The 17,551-nt window shown below is 42.9% G+C and overlaps 1 protein-coding gene and 1 pseudogene across 1 annotated transcript; both read right to left on the minus strand.

Moving 5' to 3' along the window:
- Positions 1-10,238: 10,238 nt before the first annotated feature.
- LOC139838693 (uncharacterized) lies at positions 10,239-11,247 on the minus strand. Its single transcript, XM_071828812.1, has 4 exons — positions 11,152-11,247; positions 10,991-11,063; positions 10,710-10,889; positions 10,239-10,629 (listed from the first exon to the last, which is right to left on the minus strand). Exons 1-4 carry the CDS (start codon positions 11,245-11,247, stop codon positions 10,280-10,282), a joined length of 699 nt encoding a protein of 232 aa, XP_071684913.1. The 3' UTR covers positions 10,239-10,279.
- Positions 11,248-11,763: 516 nt separating this feature from the next.
- On the minus strand, positions 11,764-14,861 carry LOC127345540 (uncharacterized; annotated as a pseudogene).
- Positions 14,862-17,551: the final 2,690 nt, after the last annotated feature.

Raw genomic sequence — 17,551 nt, forward strand, 5'->3', positions numbered from 1 at the left:
GTAGTCCCCTGTATAGTTCTTTCTTTTTGCTTTCTCAGTTTTTCGTAGCCTTGCTACAACCCTGTATGCTCTAATATATAATGATGCACGACTAGGCATGTGTTCGAGAAAAGAAAATCTAAATATCTTTTGTAATATATGAGCCTATATTGATGTTTTAGATGTTGGTAGTATAACTTTCGATAAACTTGAACAGACTTAAATCAGTTTAACTTAGCACAACCATATGGCGTACCTTTTTTAGAACGCGAAAATGAGGTAAAGAAATACCACTGTGTACCCTTAACTATCAATAGTAGAGAAGAGATTATGAACCTTCAACTCTAAAATGCAAATTCTTCTCTTGAATGGATAGCTGCATCCGATACCTATTTTGCAAATGTTACCGAGACTTGGGGTTAGCTATAAAAAGGCATTTCTTTCTTGTCAAGCTTAATGCACTACCAACACAACCAAAAGTCCGAACTGATCGCAAGGGCGGCAATTTTAGGATAAATTGCGAAAGCCAGGACTCGAACTCGAGACCCTGGCTCTGACACCATGTCAAGCTTCATCGACTAGCCAACGCAACCAAAAGTCCGAACTGATGGAAAGGTCTAGGCAATCCACTTATACAGTTAAACATTTCTTACCCTTCGGGTGGTCACAGGGAAGCTCTCTAATAGATCACTTAAGACAAAGGGAATTAACTACGACAGGACTTAAACTTAAGATGATATATATTTGTCAAAATTTGAATCTATCTATATGCTTTCACTGTCTAGATACATCTGAATTTGGACAAATCTCAGACACTTTCGGTGGGACAGAGGTAGTATATAACTGTGTATACACTAACTAGTGTCTAGTTTTGGCATCAATAATAACCTAGATGACGCAAATGCTAAAACTGCAAGAATGCTCGATGTCGATCCAGAAACATTATTGCAGTACCACTTTAGTATGTAAACATCGATCGAAGTAACGAGAAAGACTCAAATAGAGTTAGCTACTGAATTCATTCTTATCCCGATGTAGAGTTATTTTCTATATATTATTGAGACGTTTCTGATGCTTAGTTTCCTGTTGGGCTTTTCATCTGGACAAATCATTAGCTGAAATGGGCAGCTACTATTTTTAGATTATATCAACTAAGGCAGCTGTTACTTTTCTCTGTTCTTACTAATTACTGTTCATGAAACTATAGTTCATATTACATGTGTCAAGGTGAGACGATTGCTAAAGTAGAATTATCTGCATTTACTTTGCCGTGCTTTCCCTGAAAATAGTCTGTTGTTTTTGGCTACTAATTCATACGCTCACATCTTCACATGTTAAACATGGATGTACACTAGACCAGCTTAGATGAGGCAATTGTCCACTTTTGCTGGTGTAGCAATTTTAGTATTTCATCTTACACTCAATTACTTCAGGGTAGCCGTCTTTTGTTTTCAGATGTCTTTTAATAGATCAAATTCTGAGAAGGATGCAATTACCTTCCCACGGTCAGTTTCCTACATGGGGTAGCTAGCTGAGCATTTGGCTAAGTATATGAACTCTTACTTTCACAACTGGAGACATGAACCATCAGTATTAGTAGATGGCCTAGCAATTTAACCGATATTGCACAAGATACACACCAAGGAGTGATAACAAATGGCATCACAAAATTGTGTTCTGTAAAAAATAATCCTGAAGTTGTGTTGTGATCTATTTATGAGTTGCAGCAATATGTGCAACGGAGGCGTTCTCTACACATCAGGATTAGACAGTTTTGTTAAATTAAATGTTGATCTCTTCACAGTTGAGATTGTTTCAGACTTCCGGATAACATGATGTTTGATTGCGTTGTCTCAGGGCTTAGGGAAAGTGGGTACGTGCCTAATATCAGCTCCCTTAACGTTGTAAGGGCAGTTTGAGAATCGGTGAGTTTGAGCATCATTTATTCAAAAAAAAAATCATGCTACAGCTGCTAAACTTCACTTCATGTTGTGCCATCATCATTGCTGATGAAAAGCCCATAAATATTTACAACTGCTAAACATTTACTCCATCTCACAGCTTAAGGATTAAGTAGGGTTGGCGTGGAAATTAGCTTCCATACTTGCCCCTCATAAATCTCTAATAACTCACTCCTTTTACTCCGTATTTCTCTCTCTTCCCTAAAGTAGCCGCATCAGACTCCTCGTTAACTACCATCTCATGCATGCACCGTATACAACCAATGAGGCACCGGTTTTAGAGGAGATTGACTGGAGGAGCAGTTAATTCAGTGTGAATACCGTGTGCATGCCATAGCTGGGTCAATCGTCTCCCTGTTTTTAGCAAACGAGAAACGGCTGAGAGGGGCATCTTCGGTAGAAATAGGATAGAGTTCACCCTACGCCTTATGCTTTGATCAAAAATCGAATTTATTTTTACGCCTTAAGCTCTGAGATAGAGGGAGTATATTAGTTAGACACGCCGCGCCGATCATTGCTAGTGCCTTACTATATGACATAAGAAGACCATGTGAAGGAGACATGCATCACCTTTTTTGGTGATGTAACTAGTCGTCCTGTAGCCCTTGTCAAATTCCTCTGATACTGATGGGAGGGCCTGCTCACCCTATTCGCTAGTACAGTAGTAGTAGTTGCATTTTTTGGGCTCACACCGGCGAAGGGCGCGAATCGGGCGCGTCGGCGCCTCGCGGCACGACGGTTTTCGCGTGTGGGGCCGCCTTGTCAGCGGGAGGACGCGACTGTTCGCATCAAAGGTGACGCGGGAAGGTTGGTAGTCCCCGGCGTTTAATGGTCTCCCGCGCCTAAACCTAGGCGGCCACGAGGGCAGCGGCCGGACACGCGGCGTCCAGTCGCCTACCCCGCCGTAAATGAGGGTAGTTGCCTACCACCAGCATAAAGTACCTACTACGCCGTCCACCCCCGCGGTGCTATCCTCTCATTTCCACCACCGCTTACGCTCCATTCTCTCCTCTCCACCTCAAAAATGCCGCGCCATCGGAAAACGAGGTTCTGTAGGCTTGGCCTCAAAGTCCGCGCGCAGTCTCCACCACCATCGCAGCCGGAGCCGGAGCCGGAGCCGCAGTCCGACGCGGAGTACAGCTCCGATAACGACGAGGACCCACGGTTGAAGGAGGAGTACAGCGAGCACGACCTCCGGATCTTGGAGGCTTCCCAACGGAAGTTCTGCGAGGACAGGGCTCATCGCCATTATGAGGTGTTCGCCCGCCAGCAAGCGATACTCTTCTTCCAGAAGGAGATTTCTCGGCTAAGGACTGAACCGCTGGGACAGCGCCGCCGGCAAGGTCTTTTGACGGCGTCCGCCATGCTCGACCGCCTGGAGCGCGAACAGTGGCTGCGCCAGTGTTGAAGTGCTGGGTATTCATTTTCAACCTGTGTATTCATTTTGCCAAAATCCTCATGTATTTGCCAAATTTTTCCCTGATTTATGAGGAAATTCTAAGGTTTTGTCAAAATCTTGGGTATTCAGCTGCATACGCAATAATACCCCTGGGGCCGCCCCTATCGCGAAGCATGGGACCAGAAGCGGGCACGGACGTAGGCGGCATAGGCAAAGAATGAGGACGAGGCAGACCCGTCGCGCGCCCCAACCGACGTCCATTAGATTAGGGTTAAGTTTAAGTTTTATTTAGGCCTCCCCAACCGACGGCATCACTTGTGTTCATGTAGTATTATTATGGTGGTGTACTTGTGTTCATGTACTTGCTTCAGACATGTACTGCTGTGTTTGTTGAAGGAGACATGCATCACGCTTTCTTGGTGATGTCTTCCTGTAGCCCTTGTCAAATTAAATTCCTCTGATACTGATGGGAGGGCTTGCTCACCACACACATCAGGATGAAGTGGAGAGAAACTACTCGTCCCTTGTTGGACACGGACCATTGGAAACTTATTTTCATTATCAATCCTACGTATTATTTTTGTGGCATATATCTTATATTACACCTTGTCAGTGCCCATGATGATGGACTTGGGTGTCTAGGAATAGGAAGGAGGACACTAGCGAATAAACAAACCGGTCAGCCAAACTGGGCAGCCGATGAAAAGTATGATCAAGTGCGAATCGTCGAAATTGCAATAGAATAATTTCCGGGGAAAATATATGTTGATATGAACTTGCAAGTGTGGGCTACCCACAAACTATTTGCAAACACGGGCTATGCATCCACCATGCCATGCTATCTATAGTTCTATTCCTGTTGCTTAGTTTTTTCCCAGTTTTATGAGTTGAAGCTGATATACCGTTCCTACGAAATAGCCAAACTAGATCCAGAGGCATAATGTTCAGATTGTGGGCTTCATAAGTATACCATTTGGGTCCATTTTTGTTGTTGCATTGTTCAGGCAACAAGATCAAGCTTGTAGAGAGCTCATCTTCGAAAAAAAGGGAGCTGCCCGATGATCGTGCCACCAAACGCCGGTGAGCGGACCCGCCCTGGCAGCTTACGCAAGTTCTTGGATGGGCTCATCCCGGTGCTTTTAAGCCCTGGTTTGAAGGTTTGTGGCCGAGACCATCAAGCTGAAGATCTCCACCGATTGCATCTCGGGAGGTCGGCCTGAAGGAGGAAGATGGCAAGATTGTTATGGACGCACGCCGGTCGGCGTTTGTCAAAGCACATGACTTGAAGATAGGATACTTCACAGTATTCAAGAGGATTGACACCAGATCCTTGAAGGTGCTCGTATTTGATCACGAAAACTGCGAGAAGGTCATCAAGTGTAAAGGCAATCATGCACCACTGGAGGAACAATATGGATCACAGCTCAAATAAGGTGGTGCATGTTCGGTTCTAATTACCACTTTTTTTGTAGAGAGGTGGTCAATAAGTATATTTACCACTCTCTTCGATGATGCATTTGTGGTCAACATGATGGTACTCTTATATACTATGTGCGTGGCTCCTCCACACACAATGTTATGTTAAACATGAAGGCTCAATCTGTACTCTATGTCTCTAGTTACATTAGTTAATGCTTGTGTTGGCTGTATTGTGAAGAACACATCTTTGTTCAGTTATCTGGTGAAGTCAAAATGCTGCATTTGGTTCCTCGCAAACGTATGCATGCACCAACAAACTCCCCTTCCATAGTTTTCCAACAAATAGCAAACCTCCTGCTGACAAGCATATTAGGCGCAAATGTGCAACCTTCAGTAACGATCAGGCTTCCAAAGATCGCCCCATGTAACCAGACATTTTTTGTGTGTGAGGCTAACCTTACCAATAGAAAAAAGTACAACTTCCCCGCTTGGGCCAAAATTTCCCCTTTTGGGTTGCCGTCTACATGGTAATTGATGTGGGCCTACTTACTAGGACTATAATGCCCAATAACTACAAACGGGCAACTCAAACACTTTCGGCCCCTTTTCTAATACAACACGGATACTATGATTCACCACAAAAAAAAAGGGGACATTCTACGTACAAGTTGTTTTTAAAGTGATCAAATATCAGGAGCCAAAAATAATTCAAGAAAAGAAACTTGAGTGTACATAGAGGATGACATGCGGGTCCCATTTAGCAAGAAGCGGTATCACCGTTTGAGAGGCTGCACGGGATCGAAAGAAAAAGGCAAGTGACCAAATACGAGGTGCCAAAAAAATCCAAGAAAAGAAAGTTTTATAGTACATAGAGGATGACATGCGGGTCCCATGAGCCCGAGGTTCCTCAACGTTTCAAAGGTGGCATGAGATCGAAAGAAAAAGGCAAGTGACCAAAAATCAAGGGGTAAAAAAAATCCAAGAAAAGAAACTTTATTGTACATAGAGGATGAAATGCGGGTCCCATGAGGCAGCTACTTACTCAACGTTTCAGAGGCGGCATGAGATCGAAAGAAAAAGGAAAGTGACCAAATATCAGGAGCAAAAAATAATCCAAGAAAAGAAACTTTTATTGTACATAGAGGATGACATGTGAGTCCCATTTTGCAGCAGCGTTCTCAACGTTTCAAAGTAGGCATGAGATCGAAAGAAAAATGCAAGTGACAAAACAACAGCAAAAAATAATCTAAGAAAAGAAACTTTATTGTACATAGAGTATGACATGCGGGTCCCATTTTTCAAAGATGGTCTTAACGTTTCCAAGGGGCACGGGATCGAAATAAAAAGGAAGTGACCAAATATCGAGCCAAAAATAATCCAAGAAAAGAAACTTTAATGTACATAGAGGATGACATGCGGGTCCCATTTTGCAAGATGGTCTCAACGTTTCCAAGGCGGCACGGGATCAAAAGAAAAAGGAAGTAGCCGAAATCAGGGGTAAAAATAATTCCAAGAAAGGAAACTTTTATTCTACATAGAGGATGACTTGCGGGACCCACGAGCAGCAGACTTCCTCAACGTTTCAGAAGCGGCATGATACCGAAAGAAAAAGGCAAGTGACAAATATCAGGTCCCAAAAATAATCCAAGAAAAACGTTTATTGTACATAGAGGATGACATGCGGGTCCCATTTTGCAGCAGCGTTCTCAACGTTTCAAAGTTGGCATGAGATCGAAAGAAAAAGGCAAGTGACAAATATCAGGAGCCAAAAATAATCCACTAAAGGAACTTTTATTGTGCATAGAGGATGACATGCGGGTCCCATCATGCAGCGGTCTCGACGTTGCCAAGGCGGCATAGGACCAAAAGAAAAAGGAAGTAGGCAGAAATTAGGGGTCAAAAATAAACTCCAAAAAAGAAAGTTGATTGTACATAGAGGATGACATGCGGGTCCCATGAGTCGACAGACTTACTCAACGTTTCCAAGGCAAAATAGGGGATCAAAAGAAAATCAGAGGGTGAAAAAATCCAAGAAAAGAAAGTTTTATAGTACATAGAGGATGACATGCGGGTCCCATTATCCAGGTTCCTCAACGTTTCAAAGGTGGCATGAGATCGAAAGAAAAAGGCAAGTGACCAAATATCAGGAGCCAAAAATAATAATCCAAGAAAAGTAATTTTTATTGTACATAGAGGATGACATGTGGGTCCCATTTTGCCGCAGCGGTCTCAGTGTTTCGAAGTCGGCATAAGATGGAAAGAAAAAGGCAAGTGACAAATATCAGGAGCCAAAAATAATCCAAGAAAAGAAATTATTGTACATAGAGGATGACATGCGGGTCCCATTTAGCAGCAGAGTTCTCAACGTTTCCAATGCGGCACAGGACCAAAAAAAAGGAAGTAGCCAGAAATCAGGTGGTCAAAAAAATCCAAGAAAAGAAAGGTTTCAATTGGGCTGCATCTGGCCGTCTGGGCCTTCGAACTATCCTGCTGACGCCTTTGGACTCGTACAGTTTCAGCCCACTCCAAAACAGGAAAGTCCTATGCTTCGCAAAAACAAAAAACAAGGAGATTCAACATATAAGTTTGTTTATTTAAAAATAAAGATTTTTTTCCGTTTGCAATAGCTCAGAGCGAAATACACTGTTTATTGTCTGCAAAATAATCAAGATATCACATGTTTTTGTATGGGGAGGCTGACATCGGGGACCCATGAGCCAGCAGCGTCGTCAACGTTTTAAATACGGCAGAGGATCGAAAGAAAAAATAAACCAAAAATCAGTTGGTAAAAAAATAAAAAAAATAAACATTTATCGTTCTGAGAGGATGACATGCGGGACCCATGAGGCAGCAGCATCCTCAACGATTCCAAGGCGGCAGGGGATCAAAAGAAAAAAAGGAAATATCCAGAAATTAATTAGGGGTTCAAAATAAATCCATCAAAGGAAAGTTTTATTGTTCATAGAGGATGACATGTGGGACCAACCAGCCAACAAATGACGTTCTCATCGTTTCAAAGGGCGGAGATCAAAAGACAAAGGCAAGTTGCCAGAAATTAGCGGTAAAAAATAACTCCAAGAAAGGAAACTTTTATTGTTCGTAGATAATGACATGCGGGACCCATGAGCCAGCAGCTTACTTAAAGTTTCAAAGGCGGCATGAGATCGAAAAAAAAGGCAAGTGACAAAATATCAGGAGCCAAAGATAACCCAAGAAAAGAAACTTTATTTACATAGAGGATGACATGCGGGTCCCATTTTGCAAAGACGGTCCCAACGTGTCAAATGCAGCTTGAGATCAAAAGAAAAAGAAAGTAGCCAGAAATTAGGGGGTAAAAAAATCCAAGAAAATAAAGTTGATGGACATAGAGGATGACATGCGGGTCCCATGAGCTAGCAGGTTCCTCAACGTTTCAAACGTGGCATGAGATCGAAAGAAAAAGGCAAGTGACCAAATATGAGGAGCCAAAAATAATTCAAGAAAAGAAAGTTTTATAGTACATAGAGGATGACATGCGGGTCCCATGAGCCAGCAGGTTCCTCAATGTTTCAAACGTGGCATGAGATCGAAAGAAAAAGGCAAGTGCCCAAATATCAGGAGCCAAAAATAATTCAAGAAAAGAAACTTGATTGTACATAGAGGATGACATGCGGGTCCCATTTAGCAGCAGCGGTTTCACCGTTTGAGAGGCTGCGCGGGATCGAAAGAAAAAGGCAAGTGACCAAATATCAGTAGCCAAAAATAATCCAAGAAAAGAAATTTTATTGTACATAGAGGATGACATGCGGGTCCCATTTTGCAGCAGCGGTCTCAACATTTCCAAGACGGCACAGGACCAAAAGAAAAATGAAGTAGCCAGAAATCAGGGGGTGAAAAAATCCAAGAAAAGAAAGATTTCAATTGGGCTACATCTGGACATCTGGGCCTTCGAACTATCCTGCTGGGCCTTTTGACTCGTACAATTTCAGCCCACTCCAAAACAGGAAAGTTCGGATTTTTCTAAAAAAACAGGAAAGTCCTATGCTTCGCAAAAACACAAAACAAGGAGATTCAACATATAAGTTTGTTTATGTAAAAATAAAGATTTAATTTATCCGTTTGCAATAGCTCAGAGCGAAATACAATGTTTATTGTCTGCAAAATAATCAAGATATCACATGTTTCTTGTACGGGGAGGCTGACATCGGGGACCCATGAGCCAGCAGCGTCGTCAACGCTTTAAGGCCTTGTTTACTCCTGGGGTATTTTCATCCCCTAGGGGTTTGGGGATGGGAGGGGATTTGGTGAAAACCCCCCTTTCACCCAATCCCCACTTTTCCCCAGATTTCCCCACATTTCCCCACACCCTTCCCCACAGCCTCTAGTTACTTTGTTTTGGGGATGAGAGGGGATAGGAGAGGTATGAGATGGGATAACCAAAAACGCAATCTTTGCACCACACAACATGATAATGGACAACCACTAAATTAAAAACTCAATCTTTGTCTGAACTGGAGCCGATGGTTAGCAGTTAGCTGACCGATCAGTTTCAGAACATTGGCTTCGAAGGAAAAAATCGACAGCATGCATTCGTGCAGCTGCACAAGCCACAAGCCAGCAACCACAACCCTTTGCCTAAAAAAAGGCACCAAACTGCACGGGCAGAACATTTGACTGCATGTACAGGCTGCAGCCAGCCGTAGAAAAAAGAATGCACCAAGGGATTCTCCAAGGGATTTCTAAACAAAACAACATCTCATACTATAGAAAAAGAATGCACCATCTGCCCAGTACCAAAAACGACAATAATCAGTCATACCATATACTTCTAAATTTGACGGCTCCAGCAACACCCAGTTATACATATTATGGTAAATGACTGCAAGAAGTAATATCCAAGATAGTGAATTTTCGATAAATGCTAACTGAAGATACATGACAACACAGGACTACAGAATCTTGTGCGCCATTGTTGTTGAAATGTGCCGACACCATCTTTCAAGAATAATAGCTCCTGCTGTTTCAGAAAACTAGATAAATGCTAACTGAAGATACATGACAACACAGGACTACAGAATCTTGCGCGCCATTGTTGTTGAAATGTGCCAACACCATCTTTCAAGAAAAATAGCTCCTGCTGTTTCAGAAAACTAGATATAAGCAAGTGAACTAATAAGACTACGACTCCTAGTTAGTACAAACTAACTAGGAACTGAGAAGTCTTACAGTACAAACTTATTGAATGGCCAATAAAAAAAGGGTGTCTCTACTCCAATTACTAACCAGAATAGTTAGTTCATTGCAAATATCAGAGGGACTGCATGGTCGCATAGAGACAGTTCAGAAGTTGGTCCTTAGCTACCTGTCTAGGCCATGCATTCTACCATCTAATGATAGCTGACTCGTTGAGAAAAGAACAGAGTTAAGAATTGAGAACTGAAGTCAGCCTACAGCTTACTACTTCACTATGTTTCAATTTTTTGTGCAGGTGAAGTTATTCAAGATGCTTACAGAAGAAGGTAAAATGGTACATAAACATACCTCAAGTCAACTCTTGCAGCTCATCCCGGAGCCACATGATAGCCGACTCCTCGTCTTCAGCGACCCAAGTGAGGAAGGTCTCGCGATTTTCAAGACTTTTGAAGACTTTTGAAGCCTTAACTCTTTCTAGACGGGTGAATTCTTGGATTTTGTTTACAGCAGCAATACACTTGGCAATGGAGAAAATGCTTGACTCAGCCTTCTCATCCTCTGCTTGCTTTTCCTTCATCTTCACATACCTGTCTACTACCTGCACCATTTCATCGCTCTTGATAGGCTTCTTTAATTCCTTTGGAGGAATTTTCTTTGGTACACCAGTTGCCTTCTTATCCATTCTTTCACCAACATTCACTAGATTCAGCAATTGCAAACGTTAATATACACTTGATACAATTTGTTATATATATTTAATCTTGACGGAAGGTAATTACCTCGGCTGGCTGAACTTCCCGTGCCCTCGTCTTTCTTTTCAGTAGGGTCTTCATCCAGAATTTGTACGTCCTCATCAAATTCAGACCCAGCTTCTTCCACTCTCTCATCTTCTAACTCTTCATCAAGTTGAGATGCCTTAGAGCTTGAAGTGAAATTGTGATTCCCCTCAGCTATTTGGCCTATTTATACAAGTTAACATCAGTATAGTAACCATAATATAGATCTCCAAGCATTAAAGGAATATGATAGCAATTGTACAAGTTAACATCAGTGCACTAACCATCATATAGATCTCCAAGAGAATCATACATAGGAAAGCCATTTCTCTTGAATTTCCCAATTCTTGGAAAGGACTGCAAAAGAATGGTGAGAGGAAACAATGAGTCTAAGCTTATTATGAAGCTTGTGACCAAGTATAAGAATGGAGAAACGGAAGCTTACGATTTCTAGATTATCCCACAAAGCCTTCTCAGCAACTATCATGCAGGTCTTCTCATCCCAACCAGCGCCACTTTGCATCCGAGCTTCCTTGAGCATCTTGTATTCTCTCTTGAGTTCTTTTTCTTTATCTTGTAGGCGGGATTTGTGAAGTTCACCTGCGGATTACGTTCCTGGAATAATTGCGTCATTCGATTCCAAGTGTCCCCACTCCATCCATTTTGTGCTCTGTAATAGTCATTATTATGCTCATGAAGTATATCGATCAGAGATTTCTCAAGCCCCAAATTCCATTGAGCTCTTGCTTTCGTTGCTGAACAAAATTAGTAAGGTGTTAGTCAAAACTTGACATGATTCATCAAAGAATTTGCTGCTCTATATCACAGTATAGCCATACACAAATAGTACCTCTTGGAGATTTCCTTTTCTTATTGGTCGGTGGAGTTTTTCTCACACCAAGAGCAGCTTTTTTCAAGTTGAACTTGGGTGTGCCCACTGGATGCAAAGTCGGCTTCATATCTGTTGTCATAAGAATAATACCGTTAGACTAAAAAGGCAAACATAAAACAGGAATAAGAATTACTAGTGGACATGAATAATGGCAAACATAAGACAGGAACCATAATACACTGAGTCCATTACAAACATATTGGCAAACATAAGAACTTATTCTCCGACAAAACATAGTACATTGATTCCATTATTACATTAACAAATTACTACTACATGATACAAGAGCTAATCATGTTGGAAATCATTCCACATCTGCATTGCTATTTGATCTCTCAAGTTATTGCCTGCAAGGTTGTGTCCTTGGTGGTTATCATCTCCATTGGGCAAATCAACATGGTTAGCAACAGGAATAAGGTCTTCATCTTCATGGTCAAGCCACTCTTCGTCACCATGTTGACTTCTGATTATGTTGTGGAAGATTGCAGTAGCCGCAGGGATCTTCACTTGGTTGTTCAGTTTGTGAAACGTGGCAACATGTAGGATAGGAAACCTTTTCTTTAGTATTCCTATGTTCCTTTCCACACTGTTTCGCATCAGAGCGTGACGGTGATTAAATAACTCTTGGTAGTTTTGTGGGCGACGGTGTCCATGGCCCCATTCCTTCAAGTGATACCGCACGCCACGGTATGGGGCGAGGAATTTTTCCGTGTTTGCGTATCCTCCATCAACTAGGTAAAACTTCCCAGGAGGTACCGTAAAACCGGTGGCCTTTGCGGAAGCGAAGGACTCGAGCATCTGTGGCCGAACCCTCCCAACCACAAGAGATGTATGTGACATTAAGGTCGAAGTCACTAACTATCATTACGTTGTGGCTGAGGGTTCCCTTTCTATTTCTGAATGGGGCAGCAAGGTGCGGTGATATGGAAATAGGCACGTGTGTTCCATCAATTGCCCCTATGCAATTCTGCAAAGTAAGAAAGAAATGGTGATATAAGAAAGTATGTGGATTAAGGCAAGGAAGAAGGTTGGGGTTTCAAAACAAGAACCTCGAAGTAGGGGAAGAAACGGTCATCATTAGCTATTCTTGGATGAGGATGGTCAATAATGGGAGGCTTCAGAAATCGCCTACTTAGGACAGGGATGATGTTGAAGAACTCTCTTATGCACTTGTGGAAGGTACGGTTGCTGTGTTGGAACTCCAATTGTAGGTCTTCGAAAGAGGCATTGTGTGACAACATGTAGAGGAAAATAGCCAGTTTTTCTTCAACCTTAATCCTTTTGTCCTTCAATAATTTTTCTCTTCTAAGATAGGATGCTAAGGATCTGAAAATGTGTGGCTCCATCCTATAGGCTACCCGGCAATTCTTAACATGTCCGTCAAGGATTCCTTGAACACGTTGCATGCCATACAAGACAGAGCTATGCCGCTGCGTTCTCTCTACTTTCCCTCTTCTACTCCTTTTGTGATAGTGCAATATTGGCAAAAGTAAGAACATGAACTCCTCGTCGTCTTCCTCTCTCCTCTTCCTAATAAGCTCTAGCCTTTGTGCATTCATTGCAGCACTAAAACAACAGCAATTAAAGGCGGACAATAAGAATACAAGAGCTAGATTGCATGGTTTCACATCAAGTACAAGCAGTAAATATGATTCATACCAAAAACAGGAGTTCTCACAACTTCCCAAGATGGAGGTGGTTGATCCAATCCAACAATAGACCAAGGGGCAGGTATCTATAAAAAATACATTAAATTTGATGTATAAGACCAACCTACTGCAAAATCTGAATTCATCTTGAATAAATTGGTCTTTTTGACATAATGTTGAAACTTTTGAAGAACCATTTAGGCATGGGAAAGAAAAGATTGCAGTGAGGACAGGAAGCAATTAACATCGCTTTACTCAAACTGGGTTCATGCTACGAAGTACAGAATACCGGGGACTTATTATAGACTGGAATATTTTTTAAACAACAAGTATCTAGCAGCAGTTTGTAGGACAGTAGAAGCAGCAGTCTGATCACCCAGTTATATAAAAACAGAACAGACAAGTAAACCTTAAATTTAGCTTAGCAACTAATGCTTTTCCTAATAGCCAACAGAAATCATCCGGTGGTTGCACAGACAAGTAAAAGTAGTAGAAGCTATTTAAGGTAGGCATGGATGGTTGCACAGACAAGTAAACTCAAGGCTACTAATTAGCCTTCTTGTCACGGTTGATCAAACAAGGTATTAATAAACTGATTGAAAAATGTGCCACAATACAGGTGCTCTAGTTCGGTCATGATTGTATATATTGTATACTGAATGTCGGAATGCGTACGTAATCTCTTGAAAATGTGTTCGAATTAGATATACTGCCAAAGCAAGCCTCAAACAAGGAGGTACGTCACATTATGATTGACAATGCAGTAGCAAATCCTGGAAGGGAAACCTATCAGCCAACACCACCAAGTAAACAATGAAGTAAGAAACGAGTGACGGGCAATAACAAGTTTCTGGGCAGAGTTTCTGGGCAGAGTTGTAGTCAGATCTTTGCTGTGTTTGCTAGCTAGGATGGCGGGCACACGCTGACTAGCACTCACCACTTAGCAGCCAGCCAGTAGTAAGAAACGAGTGTAAGTAGAGTACTAGTAGTATCGGCTAAGCAAATGAACGCAATGTTCTATGATCGAACAAGATTACTGACGAACAGCAACAACTAAATTACTGGCGGCCACAAAAGAGGCCATGGAGACGGTCCTTGACCGGCACCACGGCTGCTTCCCGACGGCTAGGGAGGCCGCGCTGAACCTCCTGAGATCGGGGCTGTTCCCCACCTGGCATTCCACCCGCGGCCTCACCAGTGGCGACGGCGAAGACGAGCTCCCGGTCGCGGACGGCAGCAACCCCAAGAAACCCTAGCTAGGGAGGAGGGGAAAAGGGGAGGAGGCGCGAGGACTCACCGGGGACCAGTCGCCGGAGGAGGATCTCGTCGGCGCCGTCTTGATTTGCCCGCCGCCGTCTCCTTTCCCCGCCGTCGTCGGCTCTGTCGCCGCCGTCGCCCGTCGCCCGTCGCCCGCCCGTCGCCCGTCGCCTCTCTTCCCTTTTCCACGACCAGAGACACGGGGGTACCCTCGTGTGTGAGGATACGCGAGGATGAGGCTTACCGGATCGGGAAGTTCTGGGATGGGCCGGTAAATTACCCAAAAATACATGAGAAGTAAACGGGCCGCTCGGGAACTTTCGGGATTTACTCGTGGGCCGGTAATTTCCCCTCCCAGACCCAAAAAAACCTGAGAAGTAAACAAGGCCTAAAGGCGGCAGGGGATGGAAAGAAAAAATAAACCAAAAATCTGTTGGTACAAAATCCAAGAAAAGAAACATTTTCGTTCTAAGAGGATGACATGCGGGACCCATGAGGCGTGACATCGTCAGCGTTTATTGTTCATAGAGGCTGACATGTGGGACCCGTGAGCCAGCAGCGTCCTCAACGTTTTAAAGGCGGCAGGAGATCGAAAGAAAAAATAAGCCAAAAATCATTTGGTAAACAAAAACCAAGAAAAAAACATTTACCGTTCTGAGAGAATGACATGCGGGACCCATGAGGCAGCAGCATCCTCAACGATTCCAAGGCGGCAGGGAATCAAAGGAAAAAAAAGAAATATCCCGAAATTAATTAGGGGTTCAAAATAAATCCATCAAAGGAAACTTTTATTGTTCACAGAGGATGACATGTGGGACCGACCTGCCAACAGCGTCCTCATCGTTTCAAAGGGGGCAGGAGATCAAAAGAAAAAGGCAAATAGCCAGAAATTAGGGGTCAAAAATAACTCCAACAAAGCAAACTTTTATTGTTCGTAGAGGATGACATGCGGGACCCATGAGCCAGCAGCTTACTCAACATTTCAAAGGCGGCATGAGATCGAAAGAAAAAGGCAAGTGACAAAATATCAGGAGCCAAAGATAATCCAAGAAAAGAAACTGTATTGTACATAGAGGATGACATGCGGGTCCCATTTAGCAGAATGGTCTCAACGTTTCAAATGCGGCTTGAGATCAAAAGAAAAATAAAGTTGATTGTACATAGAGGATGACATGCGGGTCCCATGAGTCGCCAGCCTTACCCAACGTTTCCAAGGCGGCAGGGGATCAAAAGAAAAAGGAAATAGCCAAAAATCGAGAGGGTGAAAAAATTAAAGAAAATAAACTTTTATAGCACATAGAGGATAACATGCGGGTCCCATGAGCCACCAGGTTCCTCAACGTTTCAATCGTGCCCTGAGATCGAAAGAAAAAGGCAAGTGACCAAATATGAGGAGCCAAAAATAATACAAGAAAAGAAAGTTTTATAGTACATAGAGGATGACATGCGGGTCCCATTTAGCAGCAGCGGTATCACCGTTTGAGAGGCTAGGGATCAAAAGAAAAAGAAATTGCCAAAAATCAGAGGGTGAAAAAAACCAAGAAAATGAACTTTTATAGTACATAGAGGATGACATGCGGGTCCCATGAGCTGCGGGTTCCTCAACGTTTCAAACGTGGCATGAGATCGAAAGAAAAAGGCAAGTGAAAAAATATCGAGCCAAAAATAATTCAAGAAAAGAAAGTTTTATAGTACATAGAGGATGACATTCGGGTCCCATTTAGCAAGCAGCTGAATCAACTTTTGATAGGCGGCAGGGTATCTAAAGAAAAAGGCAAGTGACCAAATATGAGGAGCTAAAAATAATTCAAGAAAAGAAAGTTTTATAGTACATAGAGGATGACATGCGGGTCCCATTTAGCAAGGCGGTATCACCGTTTGAGAGGCGTAGGGATCGAAAGAAAAAGGTAAGTGACCAAATATGAGGTGCCAAAAATAATTCAAGAAAAGAAAGTTTTATAGTACATAGAGGATGACATGCGGGTCCCAAGTTAGCAGACGGTATCACCGTTTGAGAGGCGGCAGGATCAAAAGAAAAAGAAATTGCCAAAAATCAGAGGGTGAAAAAAAACCAAGAAAATGAACTTTTATAGTACATAGAGGATGACATGCGGGTCCCATGAGCCTGCAGGTTCCTCAACGTTTCAAACGTGGCATGAGATCGAAAGAAAAAGGCAACTGAAAAAATATCAGGAGCCAAAAATAATTCAAGAAAAGAAAGCTTTATAGTACATAGAGGATGACATGCGGGTCCCATTTAGCAGCAGCGGTATCACCGTTTGAGAGGCGGCAGGGGATCGAAAGAAAAAGGCTAGTGAAAAAATATGAGGAGCCAAAAATAATTCAAGAAAAGAAAGTTTTATGGTACATATAGGATGACATGCGGGTCCCATTTAGCAAGACGGTATCACCGTTTGAGAGGCGGCGAGGGGATCGAAAGAAAAAGGTAAGTGACCAAATATGAGGTGCCAAAAATAATTCAAGAAAAGAAAGTTTTATAGTACATAGAGGATGACATGCGGGTCCCAGTTAGCATCAGCGGTATCACCGTTTGAGAGGCGGCAGGGGATCGAAAGAAAAAGGCAAGTGACCAAATTTGAGGTGCCAAAAAAACTCCAAGAAAAGAAAGTTGATTGCACATAGAGGATGACATGCGGGTCCCATTTAGCAGCAGCGGTCTCAACGTTTCCAAGGCGGCAAGGGATCAAAAGAAAAAGGAAGTAGCCGAAATCGTGGGGTCAAAAAATCCAAGAATAGAAAGAATTTTGGTTCATAGAGGATGACATGCGGGACCCATGATCCTGCATCGTAAACGGCTCGATCGGAGAACGTTGAACGAGATGGCGCGATCTAGAAAAAAATCAATGCCAGAGAGGCTGCCATATGGGCTCTACATCCCTCGGCGGTGCAGATTTGCGTTGACTCGGTCGGCGAACCCGAGATTTCGAGATGCACCACGTCCCGGGCCACCATACGCGACGTTTTGGCCGTTTTCATCGGGCTAGGTGGCCTCAAAAACGAGAAAAAAAACGTTTTGACATGCACAA

The sequence above is a fragment of the Lolium perenne genome, chromosome 3 (genome assembly GCF_019359855.2).
Source record: "Lolium perenne isolate Kyuss_39 chromosome 3, Kyuss_2.0, whole genome shotgun sequence".
Taxonomy (NCBI): Eukaryota; Viridiplantae; Streptophyta; class Magnoliopsida; order Poales; family Poaceae; genus Lolium; species Lolium perenne.

What these genes read in the sequence shown, in the direction of transcription:
- LOC139838693 (XM_071828812.1), bottom strand. Translation starts at nt 11,247, where the DNA reads ATGCTCAAGGAAGCTCGGATGCAAAGTGGCGCTGGTTGGGATGAGAAG. An exon ending in TCTTGGAGATCTATATGATG is followed by an intron (nt 10,890 to 10,990) that starts GTTAGTGCACTG and finishes TTGTATAAATAG; the next exon opens with GCCAAATAGCTGAGGGGAAT. An exon ending in GGGAAGTTCAGCCAGCCGAG is followed by an intron (nt 10,630 to 10,709) that starts GTAATTACCTTC and finishes TGCTGAATCTAG; the next exon opens with TGAATGTTGGTGAAAGAATG.